General features: G+C 39.1%; 1 protein-coding gene across 1 annotated transcript in view; it reads left to right on the plus strand.

Moving 5' to 3' along the window:
* The first annotated feature begins 295 nt into the window (after positions 1-295).
* The window catches only part of Atp11c (ATPase phospholipid transporting 11C (ATP11C blood group)), a 181,357-nt gene continuing 160,679 nt past the window's right edge, over positions 296-20,973 (plus strand). The window contains exon 1 of the mRNA XM_048457770.3: positions 296-454. Coding sequence (XP_048313727.2) covers positions 428-454 — 27 coding nt within the window. The 5' untranslated portion in view covers positions 296-427. The remainder of the gene's footprint in view (positions 455-20,973) is intronic.

Below are 20,973 nucleotides of genomic sequence, written 5' to 3' on the forward strand. Positions count from 1 at the left end.
AGGCGCGGGGTGCCGAGCCCGGCGCTGACAGGGGAGCCTGGAGCACTCCCCCGTGCAGGGCGAGCCTAGCGCTCGGCCCCCAATCCCTCCCCGCGCGCGCGCCGGGCTCGCTTCGCTTCTAGGCGGGCTGCGGCGGGAGCGCCTGGCGGTGCTGGGGCCAGATAAGGGGAGCGACGGGGTCGCCGCCCCCGTGCCGGGCGGGCCGGGGTTCGTTGGGGGCGGGCCCCGGGGAGGGCGGGGCGGCGAGCGGGCGGGGGCGGGGGCGCGCAGAGGCGAGGAGGGCAGGCGGCGGGCTGGCGGCGGGGCAGCCGAGCTAGCTGGCCGCTTGGCGCCGCGGGCCCACGCCGCAGTGTGTTTTGTGGACGGCGCCTTCGCAGACAGCCCCCGTGGACGGAGCCCGCCTCGGCAGCCCGCAGCTCTGGACGCGATGTTCCGCCGGACCTTGAATCGCCTGGTGAGTCCACTTGCGGAGGCTCCCGGCGGTACCGGGGGAGAAGCCGGCTCTCTGGCCCCTCCGCTCCTCCGGAGTCGATGTGCGAGGGGGACTAGTGGGACGCGCCACCCTCCCCCCTTCCATTTTAACGGAAGCATGCTGCTTCGGGTGGCCTGGGTGGGGAGGCAGGTGGGGCTTCCCGGTGTCCCACCCCAGCCTCCTGGACCTTTCAGTCCGGGCTTCCCGGGGCTCCGAGGAATTCTGCCTCTGGACCAGGGATCGCCTTGGAGCGGCAGACGCGGGGACCTCGGGGTGGGGTGGGGGCTCCCCGGGGATCCCTCAGTTTCCCAATTAGTGGAAGATGGCGTTTGATTATCTAGGAGGAAGCTTTCTTTTGTTTCCTCTGCCACGAGCACATGGAGGTAAAACCTAGATCTGTCACCGTGGCCCAAAAGAAGAGCTAAGGGGGCCGCGGGAGCCCGGGGCTACAGCAGGACCCAACCTCGCCCCAGCTCCGTCCCGGCGGGCCAGGCCGGGCAAACTTTGAGGACGCCGCCTCCAGGCTCACCTTGAGGGCGAGATAAAGAGCCGGGGCCGCCGGCGGGGTGGGCTGGGACCGGGCGACGGCAGGGAGGCTGCGCCAGCGCTGCGGAGCCTGGAGCCCAAGGCTCGCGGAAGACCGGCCGGCTGCTCCAGACTTGGGATCTAACGTGCCGCTCGGCCCCTCTGGCCACCTTGCTCCCCTCCTTACCGCTTCTCCCCCGCCCCCCGAAAAGAAAGGGAATTGTCTTTTTGTGAGGAGTTTGGCACGGGGTCGGTGGGAGGGGGAGGGAAAGAGATTGCTGGCTGCTACTGACTTTTGGATCAACCTGAGTGTTCCCAGGGTTCCTTAAGGACGGAGTAAAGTGGAGCAGTTTACTTACCCGCTGCTGTTTGTAGCAACTTCCCTAATTTCCAGAGGAGGTGGCGGGAATAGGATTTTATTTCTGCCAGGGATAGGAAAGAAAGCCGTCAGCCTCAAATTTTATTTTATGTTTCTGTAGTTAGAGGGGAAATGCTGAGTGCGTCCCTTGCACTCTAGGATAGACTTAAGAACTTGACAGTTTGGTACCTTTTGTGAAGTCATTTCGAATGAAGTCATTGCTGGTATGTTTTTCGTAGATCAGATGAATTTGCCCTTAATTTTTTCCCAGTATATTTGGAACATTCGCAAATGTCCCCTCCTTAATAATCATGCTTAATACGTCCCTTTTTAGGATACCACCATCGGCGCAATAATACTCTGTTAAGGTTTTGGTAAACGTTTCTTTCGCTCAGAAACACGCAAACGAAGGTGGAGCTGATTAGTACCTGTGGCACTGAGCAGCAAAGGTTGTGTGAACCAAGGATCTCAAGAGTCCTGGGAAATGCATTGTGCTGGATGCTTTGCTGAAGCAAGTGACTAAAATTTGTTCTCACTTTTAGCCTGAGACTGTAAAAGAGCATTGTACCTCCTAGTTCTGTTTCACATAGGTTCTTGTGATTCTGAAGTGTTGTTTTTGGGTGATAAAAAGAGAAAGGTGACAAGAAAGCTAATTGTAATGCGTAGGAAAAAGGGTAATTTTTTTCACATGGCACTCATATGTTGCAAAATAACTGGTCTCTGAGTCATGTTAATTCATTAGCTCAAAATTAAGATGCTGACATCTCCATCTCCATTTTTTAAGGCTTTGGACATTTGAAATTACACAACCAGTGCTGATCCAAAAGCCGTTTTCTTCTGCTGAGAGTGATCTGCATTGTAGCTGTAAAAATTAAGCATTGCTGGCCCACAAAGCTAGGGCATGCAGTAGAATTTGCAGCAGTTGTTGAGTGCCAGCCTGCTGGTACCTTGCATTTTTCCCAAGATTTCTGCATAGACTCACTTTTACTAATATGAAAGGGAGCTTTGACCTCATTGTTTCAACTAAGATGTCCAGCTGCATACATTTTGCTGCACAGTCCTGACTATGATAAGTCCTAGGAATTTGTTCCAGTGTCATAAGCTGGAAGGTTCTTAGGAGTTCTGTCTGAGCCCTAGGCCTAGAGCAAGGAATTAAACTGCAAATCTTTGCACTGAATATACCATCAAATTTTCACTGCTAAAAATGGCTTTAAATTTGGGGTGTGGAGTGGACAAATTTTTAAATCCCTTAGATATTAAATCATGCTCTATTGTCATCTACATGGAGCACATTCTTTTACTAATATATACATTTAAGTCACCAGATCAGTAAGTTAAAGATTGAATTGGAATTTACACAGCCCAGTAAATGTAGTCCAAGTATTGTGTTACCCTTACAATTGTTTTTAAGATTTTAAAGATAGGGCTTTTTTGGCAGTCATTCTTCTGAAGTTAACTTCGAATGTTATGTAAAGTATAGTATTGTTGGTCATTGAACATTAGAGAACTATATACTAAAATAGAACTTCCTTTGTATCTTAAACCTGTGATGGAAGGTAAGACTCACTTAGGAATCACTTCATCTTCATATAGCTCAGTTGTGTTTGTTGAGTCATTTTTAAAATGTCATTTTCTTCCCCAGCTCCTCTATTCTTGAGCTAAGAGAAATAGTGATTAATTGTACTTTTAAAAGACAAGGCCATGGCATGACATCTTTGCCACTAAATAATTGTCCTTCCTGATAAATTACAACTTTTGAAAAAAATTTTGAGAGTCTCATGTAGTGCAGATGGACTTAAACTCAATGACCTGGAATTCCTGATCCTTGCTTCCACCTCCCAAATCTTAGAATTGCAGGTGGTTTCTATAGCTGCCAGCATCAGTTTCCTTTAGGCAACCTTTTGTGGGTTTTTGTTTGTTTCTTTGTTGATTTGAGACAGAATCTCGTATTTAGCTCCGGCTGTTCTGAACTCACTCTGTAGTAGACCAACCTAGCCTTGAATTCACAAGATCCACTAGCCTCTGCCTGTGGAGCAATTGCCACAACATCTAGCTTATTTCTTTTTGCAAATAGTGTTATTCCATAGTCTAGGCTGACTTTGAACTCTCTCCATCCACTCCCTTAGCCTTCTTAGTGCTGAGATTATAGACTTGCACCATTGTTCTCAGGTTTTGACAGTTTGTAGTGGAAGATTAGTGGATCATAGTGTACGGCATTTTGGGAGTTAGACCTGTGGGGTGTCTTAAGAGCACTACGTGTTCCTAGTCAACATCTCTGTAAAAACAACAAATATGTAATAATAGCTTTGTCTGTCCAATTAATTTGCTTCAAAGGCATATTTAATTGGAAGTCTGGACTAGTTAAAATTTAGGATGTAAGTTAGATCGTGGACTTCGATGTTATCCCATCTTTTAATAAAAATTGTAGTTATAGGAATTTTATATTTTTGTCTAAAGTTTCATAAGTCATAGACTTCAAGGCTTATTGACAGCCTGTCACAAATTTCTCTCTTTTAGTTTATTAAATTAATTCTTGCTAAAGGTTCAAATAAAATATCTTGATTAAAGTAAATTAGGTGATTTTGTTGAGTGGGTACTATCAATTTAATTTGTTGAAGGGATATTGGACAGTACAGATCATTGATAATAAAAGCTTATCAGTAGTGTGGAAAACTAGAGTAAACTTGTATCACTGATTCTAAAAGTATTTAAACTGAATTGATTCTACAAAGAAAATGTCTTATCAGAGAGACTGGGGAAGATTAGGCTGCATCAAGAAGAATGAAAATTTTAAATAAGGCTACAAATGCAAGATAAAATTAATGAAATAGGTAGCTGGTTTATTACCTTGAGTCCAGAGTAAGGCCCCTTTAATAAAACAAAATGTATAAAGGTAGTTAGCAAAATAATGTTCCAGAAGCAAGAAAGTTTTTGGCTTCCTTATGAAATTATAAGGGTAATTATAAGTTTTTTGTCTATTTCATTTCATAATAAACTTGTCCTGATATTGTTGAATGTCAAATACACTTATTTTGTTGTGTTTTGAAATATATCTGCATATATGTATTGCAGTATTTTTGCATTTATATAATTGGTAATATAGAGCTATACATTTTGACATCTACCAGATAGTTCTGATGGTTGAACTTGCCCCTACCTAGAAGCAACCTTTTTACTTTATTGCATTCTTTATAATTGCCTTTTAATTTGTATGGCTTTCTAGACTTGCTTTTCTCAAGTGGGAAAGAAGCCCTAATCCCTAGGGCATATATTGTATATAATAAATTAACTTTTTCTAGATAGTTGGAGGAGAAACTGCAGTGTGAGAAAGGAGGGTTTTCTGAATGGAAAGCAATTGGGGGTGGCTTTTAACACTATACTTGGTACTTAGAAGATGTTTAATGAATAACTGTTGAGAATATAGCTTTTAAATGTTTCGCATAGATAATAATCTTTATGTATGATCAGTGGTTTATAGTGAGCCCTGTTCTTATTCAGAGTAATTTAAGAATGAGGAGTTTGGGCTAGAGAGATGGCTCAGCAGTTAAGAGTACTGTCTGCTCTTCCAGAGGCCCTGAGTTCAAGTCCCAGCAACCACATGGAGGTTCACAACTATCTATAATCAGATCTGGTACCCTCTTCTGGCATGTAAAAAAGAATGAGGAGTTCTAGTTCGTTGGGCATGGGTAAACCATGCACCAATTAGTTGTTTTCTAGGAATTGCAGTATATACATCGATTACTGAAGCTATACTGACTATAATATATTCTTTTGTAGGTGATTTAGTCATTTTATGATATAGGGAGCATTATTTCACTCAACAAATAGTAAGCAACTACTTCTCACTGGGCAATGTGATAGGGAATATATCATAAGTAATGCTGACAAGATGCCTATCCTGAGATGCTTTATTATATTCATAACTATAACTAAAGAAGGCAAGAGGACTACACTTGTATAATTTTTGGTATCCCACACAATTTGATCTCTATGAATAAGTTAATGTTATATATTTGCTATTTATTTGTCTTAATACCCCAAATAGATTGTATAATTTATTATTTTCTAGTGGCTTTAATGCTGGATAAAAATTTAATTGTGACTGACACCTTTGAAATACTTGAGAAATTGTTCTTTTGAAAATAGTTGTTAAGCTGACCCTTTTGCAAACTGCAACTTGGGGGGAAAAGATGAATCAATAAGTTTAGGAGTGATCCACTGCAACTTGGGGGGAAAAAGATGAATCAATAAGTTTCATTTCTCCATTCCACTCCTCTCTCCTCTCTTTGAAAGAGTCTTGCCACATAACCACGATTAGCCTGTTCACTTTGTACTTCTAGGCTATTCTCAAACTTCTGAAATCTTTCTTCCTGGGCCTCCCCCCAAGTGCTGAGATTACAGGCATGTATTACCATGTCTGACTTGAAATATAGCTTTACACCGGTAAAGGCAGATTTTTCTACCCAAGTATTCATTTATTAATTAAACAATCCAAAACTGAGAGTGTCTGCTGGATGCCTTCAGTAAGAGTTTCTTATTTGTTGATTTTGTTTGTATTGCTAATATTTCAACCTTCATTTTAAAATTTATTTATATTTTTCAGTATATGAATGTTTTGTCTCTGGATACTGAGCCTGGGTCCTCTGGCAGAGCAAGCAGAGTAGTCTTTTTGTGGGGGGTGGTTAGCAATTTATTTTAATTTTTATGATGGTAAAACAATCTTATGTGTAAATCTTCTATCTTCTATTCCAGAGCTTTTATACAGCTGTTTGCAACAAAGATACCTGTTAGGCACATTTCCAGATGAAGTAGTAATCTTAGCACAGAGCCTCTGGTCTCCTCTTCTTCTCCTGCTCCCCCAGCCGCCATTTTCTTCCTTTTTTTTTTTTTTTTTTGAGAAAGGGTCTTACTATGTAGCCCTGGATGGCCTAGAACTTACTATATAGAACAGGCTGGTTTGTAAGTCATAGAGATCCACCTACTTCCTGAGTGCTGACATTAAAAGTATATGCAAGAGTAACTATTTTCCAATAATTCTTTAATTTTATGGGTATGGGTGTTTTGTGTGCATGTTGTCTGTGTACCACATGTATGCCTAGTGCCTATGGAAGCCAGAAGGGGTGTTAGATCACCTTGTGGGGTAGTATGACCAGTGGCCCCTAGAAGAAACCCTTTTTCTTTATGTTGTTCAAAGAATTAGCTTGTTTGGCAAATTTAAATACTGTTTTGTTGAGTGAACAAAGCCACGACTGGTTGCTTATCAGCCATGGTTGATCGGTTCTTTCAAAGAGGGCAGACATATACGATGAAAAATAAAAACACGTTTTCTTCTTTTTCCTGGTGTTGTTGAGTTTCCTGTATATCTGCATTGCCTAAAAAAGATAGCCTCTGAGATATCGGAAATCCCGGAGATTGTATGCTTTTTCTGGTTGGATGGAAGAATATTCTGACGTTCCAGGCAAATTAGGTGTGCTTTGCTAGTTATTTATATTCACTCAAGGCTTGTTTTCTGACCTGGTATAAGTAAAGATCAGCAATGACCATAAGTCAAACACACTAGTACAGCTGCAGCATATGTTCATACTACTGCAGATTAATGATGAATGAGTGTTCAGCACTGCAGATATGGGCACAGGATGCCCATCCATGTTGGCAGGCAGCCCCTCAACTACTGGAGTGTATGGATGGATTGCCAGATTGGTTGATTTCTTGATTATAAAAGATGAATTTTTAAAAAATGGTGTTGGATTGACAATATCTGGTTTAGGAAATTGATTGTATTTGTAATGTACAGACTATCATTGATTTCATGCCCAAAATATTTAATAGAATGTGAGAGGGTTGACCCTGGTTCAAGCAGGTATCACTTATTTCTTAGACTTCTCTAGTCCTTATTATCTTGAAGTATTAATATTACAGTACGTTCCTAGTCCAGTCTGCTTCACTGATATATTCTTAGAAAATTCAAAACAGTGCATTGGACAATGATTTTATACTAGCAAAGGTAAGCCATAGATATTTAGTAAGTACTTGTGAGTTGTTTTGAACTGAATTAACAACACAAAATGAATCATTAATTAATCATTTGTAAAAACAGCTACTAAGAAGCCTCTGTGTTTTAGACTAAGCTTTAAAAAATCATTTAGCAGAGGAAAATAATATTCTTTTCACTGGATGGTGTTCTATGTTATTATTTTGAATGAGAAAAATAACAATTATACGTCCCACTAAGTGACCAGAAGAAGTTTGCACTATGCTGAAACTATTTTTCTCTATTCATCAGAAAGACAACCTTTAAATCATACCCTTTTCTTGGCATTTCATAAACCTGTAATTAATATACTATCTTCAGCTTTTAAAATTATAAGTACATTTGTATGTTTTGTTAAGTACAGTTAATAAGACATTTTCTACTGCCACTAACAAATCAAATCTAGTTTGAAAGCCAAAGATGCAGAATTAACTCTAGAAGAGCTTTGTATTACTTTCTGTTTGTTTTTGAGATAGAGTTGTTTCTATAGCTTAGAATGACCTGGCCTCATTATTTAGCCCAAGTTACCGTGAACACTGAATCCTCCTGCTTTAGCTTCCCAAGTGATGGGGTTGTAGGTATGTGTCAATGTGCCCATTTGATTTATGTCATTTTACTCACTGTGGTAAGTGTAGATTATCTGAATTCAGAGTAACCCTTACTTAGTATTTAGTACTAAGACTATAAGGTAGTACAAAGGCAGAACAAGCCAGGCATGGTGGTGCATGCCTGCAAACCCAATGATGGAAGGATGATGAGCTCAAAGCCCAACTTCAGCTATACGCTGCATTCTAGGATAGTCTGAGCAACAAGAGACCCTGTCTCATATATCCAAAAATAGGAGCACAGGGCAGAGGAATTGCAAATCATGAAGGATTTGCAGTTGTGTTGTGAAATAAATCTCAACCCTGTTTGAAGGCTGCTATGAAATATTGATATTGAAAGAAAATTACTTCCAAAATCAGTAAGCTGATCAGCATTGGGGTTGAGTCTGTATCTGATACGAATAGAAATCATACCTTTTCAGTGCTACCTCAACTATGCTTCCCAATAATGAGTCATTTCTTTTCATATTGTTGACAGTATTCCCTCTTTGTCATTTGCCGCAGAAGAGCAACCTGCCGCTAGCAAATTGATGCACCCAGTGGGGGAGCCAGGAAGTATTGATGTTTCTGCCAGTTTAGCGTCAACACTTGCTGGTTTCCTCTCTGGAGCATCACCAAGTTCGTGGATTTCTATTTGGATGTTCATAACTGTCCAGAGCTCTTCTTGTTCCATATATTTGTTTATGTTCCCAACATTCATTTGCACCTTTCTCACATCTCATTCTACACATACCATAGTTCATAGGCAGTAAATATAAAGAACCTTTTAGGTAATATAATTCCATATAGGAAGCACACTGATGAGTATTTTAATTGTAATACCTCCCATATATATTTGTACACAGACACACAGACACACACATGTGGGGAGGGGGCTGAGAAATTATTGAATTATTGGGCTAATAAATTTAAGGCAATACTTACAAGTATTATTTTATTTCAGGATGAATTTTGAGTTGAATAATCAGGGAATTCTCCAGAAATATATTTCTGGTTGGTCTCAAGTTTGAGGCTATTTACTGTTGTGAAGGAAAAGTAACAATTCTGCAGCAGTATAGTAGATCACCAGGGAGCAGAAGCCAATAGGGAACTGTCACAAATAACAGCTGGGTAGGGAATATTATGTAAGCTATACCTGCTGTGAGAGCAATGGGGATGTCCTTTAAGCTTCACAATCTACTTTATGGCAATGTGGATTAAGGAGTCCATAGTATAGTACACAACTTAATTTATTTCAGTTCCTTTTCATTTTATTTTAAAGAAAATATAAGCTGGCAAGATGGCTCAGTGTGTAAACGCATTTGATTGATGACCTGAATTCAGATTCCCAGAACCCACATAAAAACCAGATGCAGTGGTTCAAGTGTCAAAAATCCCAGTGCCAACCCTACTGGGAGATTGGAGACTGAGACAGGAGAATCTTCAGAAGCCCACTTACCAAAGCAGAAGTAGTCTCTGTATTAAAGAAAGCATGGTGGTTTGAAAGAAAATAGCCCCCAAAGGGAGTAGCTGTTAGGAAATAATGGCCTTGTTGGAGTAGGTGTAATCTTGATGGAGGAAGTGTTCCACTATGGACGTGGTCTTTGGGGTCTCCTATATGTTCAAGATACTGCCCAGTGTGAAAGTCCACTTTATGTTGCCTTCTGATCAAGTTGTATCCAGCACCATGTTTGCCTGCATGCCACCACGCTCCCCACCATAATGATAATTGACTGAACCTCTGAAACTGTAAGCTGCTCCCAATTAAATGTTTTCCTTTATAAGAGTTGCCATAACTATGGTGAGTCTTCACAGTTACAGAAACCCTAACTAAGACAGAAGTTGGTATCAGGGACTGGGGTATTGCTGTGACAGGCCTGACTATGTTTGGTTTTGTTGTTGTGGGGTTTTTTTTTACATTTTTTTGAGGAATTTGGCCTTTGGTACTTTGGTTATGAAATTATTGGAATGCTTTAAGCACTGTTTAATGGGCCATACTAGTAGGAACATGGAAGACAGTGATGCTGATAATGATTTCAACTGTTAAAACAATGGCTCAAGAGGTTTCAGAGAAGACTTTTAGTATGTGATATTTTGGTATACAATGTGGCTGCTTTTGCTGTTGTCTGAAAAGTTTGCCTGAGGATAAAGGGAAGTTTTGGATTAATTCCCTTGGCAAGGAAAATCTCAAAAAAGCTTAGTAGAGTCTGGTACATGGTTATTAGTGTTCACTCTGATGAAAGTTTTTAATGAAAAAGAGCAAGCTGAGCAAATAGTACACAAAATGTATGGGACACTCAGAAGTGGAATAGATTGCTAAATCCTATATTCAAGGAGGCAGATTAAGAAATGAAATAAAGGGAATAGTGATAGAAGAAATGGGTTATGGAATTTGCCTTCCCATCTAAAGAGAGCTGCTGAGGCCGGGCATGTATCAGGGGTGTCCGTGAATGGAGGCCTAGTAGAGAGGCCATTGTGTGAAGCTGTGAATTTAAAGCCTGAATTGCCTTGTAGACCCCAAGATGTTAGAGATGCCAGATTCATGGGAATACTTGCTGAAGGGAGCTGCTAACAGGGAGTGGAACCAGCTCAAGAGAAAGTGATCTAGGAAAGGAGTTGGAGCTCTGAAGAGCATTATGGCATCAGACATGGAGATGCAGGGTTTGGAGTTTGCCAGCTGGTTTTCAGTCTTGCTTTGGTGCAGTATTTCCTCACTCTGCTCTCTTCCGAATATTTTGGAATAGTAATGGATATCCTGTGCCATTATATGTTGGAAGTATGTGATCTGTTTTTTTATTTTGATTTTATAGGGGAATAAAGTTAACAGATTGCTTGAGTCTCAGAAGAGACTGTGAACTTTGTACTTTTAAACATTGTTGAGACTGTAATAAACTATGGGGATTTTTGAAGTTGTACTAAATGCATTTTTGCATTATGTTATAGCTATAAGCCTTTGGAGGCAGGGAGTGGAATTTGGTGGTTTGAAAGAAAATGGCCCACAAAGGAAGTGGTACTGTTAAGAGGTATGGCCTTGTTGGAGTGGGTGTGATCTTGTTAAAGGAAGCCTGTCACTGTGGAGGTGGGTTTTGAGGGCTCATATTTGCTCAAGATACTACCCAGTGTGACAGTCCGCTTCCTGTTGCCTTCTGATCAAGTGTAGCCAGCACCGTGTCTACCCACATGCTACCATACTCCCTGCCATGATGATAGTGTACTGAACCTCTGAACTGTAAGTGAGCCGGCTCCATTGAAATGTTTTCCTTTATAAGAGTTACCATGTCATGGTGTCTCTTTACAGCAATAGAAACCCTAAAATGTAAGGTGAGGGCTGACATCTGACATTTATCCACATGTACAGGTACACACACACACACACACACACACACACACACACACTCACGCATGCATGCACGCACTTATGGACACATGCATGCACATGAAGAAGGGTGGGTCTCTAGCCTCTCAAGTAACTGGGACTATAGGTATGTTCCACTATGCCTAGCTTAGGCTTCTTTTCTGAAAATGTTATATGAGTCATAAGCTTTTATTGGAATACTCAGTGTCCTGTTAAGGACTATAAAGGGTTATAAGATACAAGCTCTCTTCTTGAGACTGAAGATATACATATAAGGTCAGTCTTCATGTGAAGCCAATAAATCATTAGTATCTGATTGATTAATTGATTTGACTTAATTAATTGACTAGCAAACCTCAATGTAGCCCAGGCTGGTCTCAAACTCCTGATTCCCCTGTCTCACCATCATTCCTGCCTTTGCCCTCTTGAATAGCATATGAAGTAGACATTTGGAAAGAGGCACTGGCTTTTGTTTTAGATGACGAATACTAATCCCATTTCTCATAGTTCTATCCACATTACCTAATTAATCTCCCCAAAGTCTCACTATAATATCACAATGAGAGTTAGGACTTCAGCATATAAATTTGGGAGGGAAGGAACACCAGCATTTAGCCCAAACATCGGGAGAAGAGTACAACCTTGCCTTTCAGTGCTTTGTTTTCTATGATAAAATTTAGAGTTTATAAAGGTGATGCTAAAACTGGCTATCAGATAGCTTTAGGTCTCTGCAGCAGCTGTACAACTTTTTCCATAAACTTGTTTCTGAAATCATGATTCCAGTGTTCTACCCTCCTGATTTGGAACAGTAAAATGGGAACTGAAATTATATTAACAATTGACGTAATAAATTACTACTTCATACAAAATTATGTGATTATGTACTTCAGTTGTATGGTTTAAGTAATGGATAGATACCTTCAAAGATACCTTCAGAAACTTCGTAGCTCCAGGGTAGTGATTTATAATCTTGAGTACTTATGTCATTTATTTTAGTTTTTTAAAGATTTATTTATTTTTATTTTATGTGCATGGGTGCTTTGCATGTGTGTACACATGCATGCATGCCTGGTGCCCTTGGAGGACAAAAGAGGATGTTGGATTCAGTGGGTTACAGATGGTTATGGGCTACCATGTAGGTACTAGAAATCGAATCCAGGTCCTCTGAAAGAAGAACAAGCTATCATCTCTTTAGCCCTAGTGGTCATTTATTTTAAAAACAGGGAGTCAGACCTTTGTTTAAAGCATTTTGTTGTTGTTGTTGTTTCTCAAGACAGGGTTTCTCTGTGTGGCTCTGGCTGTCCTGAAACTCGCTCTGTATACAGGTTGGTCTCAAACTCTCAGAGATCTGCCTGCTTCTGTCTCCTGAGTGTTGGGATTAAAAGCATGCACCACCGCCACCCGGCTAAGAGTACATTCTTTAACTCTTCAGAGCATGACTATAGAATAGGTATTCAGGACTATACCGTTCTAAGAGTAGAACATGAATTGTGATTTATTTATGACCAGTGTATCACTATACCCAGCTGGTGCCACTTTCTCAATCTGACATTATAGTCCAGTTCATATTTGCTTTTTTCACATTTGTTGCCCTTTTAGTTTTCTGTGATTTAATAAATAGCACTATTTCTGATCTAGTGGTACTAGCAATAAATAGAGTAGCCATCTTTTTTATTGTTTTATTGAGCTATATATTTTTCTTCGCTCCCCTTCCTTTCTATCCCCTTCCCTTCTGCCCTCTCCCATGGTCCCCATGTTCCCAATTTACTCAGGACATCTTGTCTTTTTCCACTTTTCATGTAGTTTAGATCCATGTATGTCTTTCCTAGGGCCCTCTTTGTTGTCTGGCTTCTCTGGAATTATGAATTGTAGGCTGATTATTATTTTTTTGGTTTATGTCTAAAAGCCACTTATGAGTGAGTGCATATAATATTTTTCTTTCTGGGTCTGGGTTACCTCACTCAATATATTTTCTAGATCCATCCATTTGCCCACAAATTTCAAGATGTCATTCTTTTCTGCTGTGTAGTACTCCAATGTGTAAAACGTACCACATTTTCCTTGTCCATTCTTCAGTTGAGGGGCATTTAGGTTGTTTCCAGGTTCTGGCTGTTATGAATAATGCTGCTATGAACATAGTTGAGCATATGTCCTTATGGTGGCTGGCTAGTGAGCTCCAGAGATCCACCCCAGTGCTCTCATATAAGAATGTGCTTTACACACAGATTTACCTGTGTGTAAAGCACATTCTTGTATGTAAATCTGTGTGTAAAGCACATTCTTATATGTATCTTGTATGTAAATCTGTGTGTAAAGCACATTCTTGTATGTATCTTGTATGTAAATCTGTGTGTAAAGCACATTCTTGTATGTATCTTGTATGTAAATCTGTGTGTAAAGCACATTCTTGTGTGTAAGCACCTGTGTGTAATCTGGCTTTACACACAGGTGCTCGGAATCAAATTGAAGGTATAGCGCTTGGATTATAAGTGCTTTAGTGACTGAGTTATTTCTGCAGCTATCTCCTCCTTTTCATACCCTGTCAGCAAACCTAGTAATTTCTATATCTGAAGATGCTGTTCATATCTGCCCATTTCTTTTGCATGATCAGCACCATATAAGTCCGAGTTAGGATCTGAACCATTGCAATAGAGGATCTTATCCATTTATTTACTCTTCAGTTATCCTCTGTACAGCGCCAGAGGGATACTTTACAAATGAATATCTCAAAGCCTTCAGTGCCTTTCCTCTGTTTTCTGGATTTGCTGCTGTTGCTCTTATTGTTTGTCAATATTTGTCATTTTCTTGTAAAAATTGAGATAGTTATAATTCATATAAAATTTCAACATTGTGAGAATATACATTTAAGTGGTTTGTAGTATTGTCACAGTTTTGTACAACCATCTAATTCCAGTACATTTACACCATTTTAAAACTGAACCCTCTGGTTATCAGCTGTTACTCCCAATTCTCTTCCCACACCTACCTCTGATAGTCTCCAATCTACCTTTCTGTACCAAATTTGCCAAATTCAGACATTTCACATAACTGAAATAATATGAGTTTTGTGCCATGCTTGTACTCCTAGCACTCAGGAGGCTAAGGCAGGAGGTTAGATTAGCCAGTTTGAACAAGCCCAGCCTCTATAGTGAGACCCCAATATATGCTCTGCTGTTTTCTTTAATATATTTTTAATGTTTTATTACATAGTGCATCATATATCAGTACTTTATTCTTTTAAGGCAGAATAATATTGCATGTGGGGGCACCACATTTTATGTATCTATTACTCAGCTAATGGATATTTAACTTACTTTTACTTTTTCTATTACAAAAATTGCTTCTGAAAGTCTTTGTATTTTTGTTGACATGTTCTTAATTCTCATGAGTGTATAGGGATAGGATTTCTAGGCCATGCTATAACTCTGTGTTTTAATTTTTTTAGAAGCTGCCAAATTGCCTCTCACAGTTCTTTTCAAATACCTGTGTGTGTGTGTGTGTGTGTGTGTGTGTGTGTGTGTGTGTGTGTGACAAGGTGTCAGTCCGTCTGTAGCTGACCTGGAACTCACTATGTAGAAAAACCTGACCTAGAGCTGTGCTGTGTAGCATGAATAATAAAAACCCAGAGACAGATACTGGGGTTCAAGCTGAAGATCAGAAAAGCAAAGCAGTCAAGCTACTGGAGAGATCATGCAATGCTCTCCTCCAACCTCAGGCTCCACACTCCACTGAATTCCTGTCTCTTTCCTTTTATATTCCTCTCTCTGCCTTTCTGTATCACTCCTGTCTCCATCTCCCTAGTGCTGGGATTAAAGGTTTGTGATCCTAAGTGCTGGGATCACCTTTATGTGAGCTCTGTTTCTCTTTTAGACTGATTCAGTTTTGTGTAGCCCAGGGTGACCTTGAACAGAGGTCCATCTGCCTCCATCTCCGGACTCCTGGAATTAAAGTGTGTGCCACCACTCCTTGGTTTGTACAACTGACTAGTATGGCTGCTTTGTCCCTAATCTTCAGGCAAGCTTTATTTATTAAAATACAAACAATATATCACTATAGGGGTGATCACCTTTCCTCTGCTCCTAGAATGCTGGAATTATAGGTGTGTGTCAGCACATTTGTTTTACATTTATTTTATTTTATGTTTTGAGATGGTTTCTTTTGTAGCTCAGGCTGGCCTTGAATTTCTGATCTTGTTGCTTCTGCCTCACAAGTGCTCATGCAACCACAACCAACTTAAACGATGCTTATTTTTAATAGATTTAAAAACAACATAAAGTCTACCAATACAAACCTTAAGTATAACATTGACTGATATAATAGATCTATAAAGTGAAACCTGTTAGCTCCCCATTTTCTCTTTATAATTTTTTATTAGCAAGTACTTGATTTATGTATTTTTTATATATCTATGTATCTATGGTGAGGCAAAAGTTTTTCAAGCAAAAGTGGTCAAAAATGGAAAGAGTTTAAGAAGCCCTAGTTTAAGCATTTAGAACATTTACTTTCTCAAGCAATTTGTCACTAATACATTAAAGGTATTTACTTAAGTAAGAAAATAGAATGAATATAATTTTTTTCAGTTTGCAGGTTGAGTTGATAATTTTCTTGTTTTTATTTTTTAAGACAGGCTCAAACTGGCCTCATACTCACTGGATAGTTGGGAATGACCTTGAACTCTTCATGTTTCAACCTTCTAAGTGCTGGAATTATAGGCCTACATTTAATTTTTATGTAAATATTTTTCAGATTGTTTAAAATTGCAAATACCTTATTGAAGTGTTTATATTTTGCTATTTTGTAAATGTATTCTAATTTTAATGAGGGTTAGATTTTCAGTAATGATAATATTGCCTTATTTTAGCCCCTGTTACATAAAGATGGAAATAATCTTAGTTCATAGTTCATATGTCAAAATTTAATGGGATGTTTTTGCTTTTGATGCTGGGTATTGGACTCAGACCCTCATCATGTGTTTTGCCATTCCTATACTACTGAGCTATGCCCCAAATCCTCAAACAGGTGTTCCTCACCCCTCATTTTACCATCATTTGGAACGTTGTCTTCTATTAGTATGTCAGTGCTTAGAACTAATTATTTTAGACAACCTTCAATTGCTGGTACATGATTTTATCAGTAAGTTGAAGGTTTATAGGGTGGTTTCAGTTGCAGGTGGTTTTTATTACCTTCTTATGACTATTACAGCACCAAGAACTAGAGTAGTACCAGAACCTGTTTTATGTGCTCTAGAAGCATTAGTTCCCTATATACATTTGCATAGTGTATTAGGATTCTCCAGAGAAAGAAAAAGCCAATAGATAAATACATATATGGGAAAATGGATTATAGAAAATTTGATCCCAGAATTATATTCTTTGACAAGTCCTAAGGTTGCAGTTGGTAAGATGACAGCACACAGTTCCCAGTGTTGATGGGAACATTAACAATTTTTAGAAAACGCTGTTTCTGAGCTTTTGATAATCAAGTTACACTTTTTCAGCTTTTTTTTTTTAAAACATAAGAGTAAATATTTATTACTTAAAAAGAAACAAAAAAACAGAGAGACAGAGATAGACAAATATAAAGACATAAGAACATAGAGACAGAGAGAAACGTGTGCACACGACATGAGACAAACACACAAGAGAGAAAGATGGCGATGGGGCAGGTCAGAAATGGCTGGGGGTGGGCGTGGCTAGCTCTTAAAGTGACCCAAAGGAATAACATTCCTGGATCCTTTTTATAATAAAAAGTAGAAGGTTAGACATTTCAGGTTGAAGGAATTGGGGCGGCGAATTCTTAAGACTGCTTCCATCTGATTTGTGGGCGTCATCTTTGGGGAGGGTGTGGGGGATCTGAGAGAAGGCTGGATGCCAGTCACATTTTGGCATAGTTGGTATAGTTGGTCTCTGCTCCCGACAGGACAGGTGTCTGTGGCATGGAAATGTCTGGTGTCCCTTGTACCATGTTGTGTTTCTCAGTTCGCCAAAAGTCTCAGTTCATCATCTCCTAGCAGCAGCAATTTTACCTTCACACAGGAAACCACCGGTGCCAGCTCCACGGCAAAATCGGCGCAATCGAAATGGAATGTCACACTTTTTCAGCTTTATACTGACCTGAATGATTGGAAATCAAATGTAAACCCATGTGTTTGTAGTCTCTGTTCTAGTATTAAACTCATACCAATCATAGTACTTGCTTGGCAAACAATACTAATGGAAAGGACTGTTTTGGTGTTAGAATATTCTGGGCAGACTTTCTAGAGAAAAAGACTACTGCTTTTACCAGTTTTCTATCTGCAGTTATTTTCAAAGAGATACTCATTTTTCTCTTCATGGATAGGTAGCTACAAAATGGTGGTTAGAGAGAGGCGGTCCTTGTATTATAGGAGCTGCTAGGAAATAGTAACTATAAATAGGTAGTAGGAAGGAAATGAATGGTTGACATATGATTGTACTTCAGAATCAAAATTATTGGATTCCTTGATTATTATAGTCTAATTGATCCAAAAGATGACAACTGTAAGCAAAGGACTCACTTTATAAAATAGATTTTAGAATACATTTTGTTTAAAAAGTTACTGGGGCTGGAGTGATGGCTCAGCAGTTAAGAGCACCTGGAACCCACATGGCCGCTCACAACTGTCTGTAACTTTAGCTCCAGGGAAATCTGACACCCTCACACAGGCACAAACATACAGGAAGAACACCAATGCATATAAAAGTAAATAACTTGTTTTTTAAAAAGTCATTTTTATTTGTGAAATTAGATTAGATTTTTGACCTTGATGAAAAATAAGAGAATAGCTGTAAAGGAGTGTAATTAAATATTCTTGTATAAATTTAGATGTATTACTTTTCAAAGATACTAATGAAGCAATGTAATCAAAATAAAATCAAATGTAATCAAATCAGAAGGCATGATTGATTTCTAAAATTCATGTTTGGAATTAATTTGAAGTAATTATGAAATTTTTATTGCATTAGCAAGTGTTTAGTTTCTAATATATAGCTAGCATTATGCAAGTTTTTTTCAGGTAAGAGACAGAAATATTTTTTATTTACAACACAGGGTTTCTCTGTGTAACAGCCTTAGCTGTCCTGGAACTCGCTTTGTAGACCAGGTTGGCTTGGAACTCACACAGATCCACCTGCCTCTGTCTCCCAAGTACTGGGATTAAAGACGTGCACCACCAGGGACTTTTTTTTTTTTAATGGTGCACAAGCTACCAGTATAAAATCACTTATATTTTTTAACCTTTATTTTTAATTTATGTGTATGAGTGTTTGTATGCCTGTATATCATGTATATGCAGTACCCACAGATGCCAGAAGAGAATGTTGAATCCTCCGGTACTGGAGTTACAGGTTTTTTAGAGCTACCGTGTGGATGTTGGGAATTGAACCCAGGTCTTCTTCTGAAATATTTCTTCAGCCCCAGATATTTAAATTTAAGTTTTTTTTTAAGATCAAGTTTTTAATATTTGGTACATATATAACATAAAAATACAATGCATAATAATAAACATTTAAATATCAACTGGCTAACTTGAGAAATTATAATGTTATTTACCTATAATGCTACTGACCCATTTCATCTGTCTCCCTACTGTTGTGAACCTTTCAGCTTTTATTTTGTTTTGTTTTGTTTTTGAAGATAGTATTTCTCTCTGTGTAGCCCTGTCTTTCCTGGAACTTGCTCTGTAGATCAAGCTGCCCTCAACCTTAGAGATTGCTTGCCTCTTGGCCTCCTTAGTGCTGGGATTAAACATGTACGCCACCACTCCCAGTGAAACTTTCAGCTTTTATAATTAATACATTATTTACAAACAACTATTTATTTTAAGCCAGGTGTGATAATGCACACTCATAATCCCAGCACTCACGATGAAATAGGAGAATTTTGAATGTTAGCCTTTTGAGGTCTTTTGGGGCTACATACTGAGACACTATCTAAAAAAAGTGCTTAAAATATTTATGTGCAAACCTACATAATACAGTGTATCATTTTCTTATTTAGAGCTTTATCGAAATGCTTAATAACTTTTAAATTCAGTGTTATATTTTTACAATGTTTTATTTATGTATATGTGCACTTGTGTCTATGTGTCTATTAGTGTATGTTCATATGTGTCCATGGAAGCCAGAAGGAGGGCATTGGAACATTTTGGAGTTGATGATACAGGTGTGTTTGAGCTCCTTAATGTGGGTGGGTGTTGTAATCTGAACTCTGGTCCTCATAATTGTGTAATAGATTCTCGTAACTCTTGCACTATATTTCAAGCCTCTATAAAGTTCTGTGGGTTTTTTGTTTGTTTGTTTAAAATATGTATATAGTTTACTTATGCTGAGTAATAATCCACTTTAGGAAGTGAACTAGTTAACTTATCTTACTGCTGCAAAAAGAAATACCTGACAATAGTAGCTTAAGGGTTGATTTTGGCTTACAGTTCTAGGAGATAGTATATTTTGGCAGGGGAGCCATGACTGCAGGAGCAGGAAGAGGCTGACCACATATCCACAGTTAGAAATCACAAAGCTTGTATTCAGTATGCCTTCTCTTTTGTATACTGTTTGGGACCCCAGTCGATAGAATGGGATAACCTGTAGTCAGAATGGGTCTTCCTACCCCAACCTAATCTAGAAAAATTTTTTCATAGACATACCCAAAGATTTGTTTTCATGGTGATTCTAAACCCCATTAAGTAGACAGTCAAGATTAGCCATCATAGGAATATACTTGAATCTGTCCCTCCTCTTGATTTTGATTATTGTTTTTAATATTTATTCACTTTTTGTGTGTATGGGTACATGTGCATTGTGTGTGCACGTGCATGGCTAGGCCAGAGGTTAGTGCTGGGTAATCTTCTTCAAACTGTCTTCTATATTATTTTTAAGACAGGGTTTCACTGAATTTGGAACTAGTTGATTTGACTTAATTAGCTGGCCAGCAAGCCTCAATGATTCTTTTATCTATGTTTTTTTTTCAATTCTGGGTTTATAGGTACACACCATGGCTTTTTACACTGTGTTAGGGATCAAACTCAGGTCCTTGTACTTGTGTGCCAGGTTCTCTACCAACTGAGCCAACTCTCCAGACTATTTTGGTGGACCAGTGTTCTCCAGGGCTTTTGTTCTTATAAACAGTATGTCTTTACATGTGTGTATGTATATCTATAGGATTTATGCTTATATACATACACACTCAGGCTTACATGTAGAAAATTTCATACATGCCAGTAATGAAATATCTTGAACTTCGTAAATTGTTCAATAGTTACATCAACATGTTATCATAGTAGCTTGAGTTTCCATTATTACATATTTGGGGACGGGTTTTTAAGATAGGATCTGTCTACATAGCCCTGGCTGTCCTAGATGGAATTCACTATGTAGACCAATTTGGCTTCAAACTCACAGAGGTCCACCTGCCTCTGTCTCCTGAGCACTGGGATTAAAGGTATGTACCTCCATGTCTGGCTGTTTTATATTTTTTCAACATTTGTTTGATTTTTTCCTTTGGCAGATCTGAGAAGCAAAGGCAGGTAGATCACTTGGAATTTGATGGTAACCTGGTCTACATGTGAGTTTTAGGAGAGCCAGAGCTATATAGTGAGATCCTGTCTCAACAGAGGGTGGAGGGGGAGAAATT

The sequence above is a fragment of the Myodes glareolus genome, chromosome X, assembly GCF_982192425.1.
Source record: "Myodes glareolus chromosome X, mMyoGla1.1, whole genome shotgun sequence".
In the NCBI taxonomy this organism is placed as follows: domain Eukaryota; kingdom Metazoa; phylum Chordata; class Mammalia; order Rodentia; family Cricetidae; genus Myodes; species Myodes glareolus.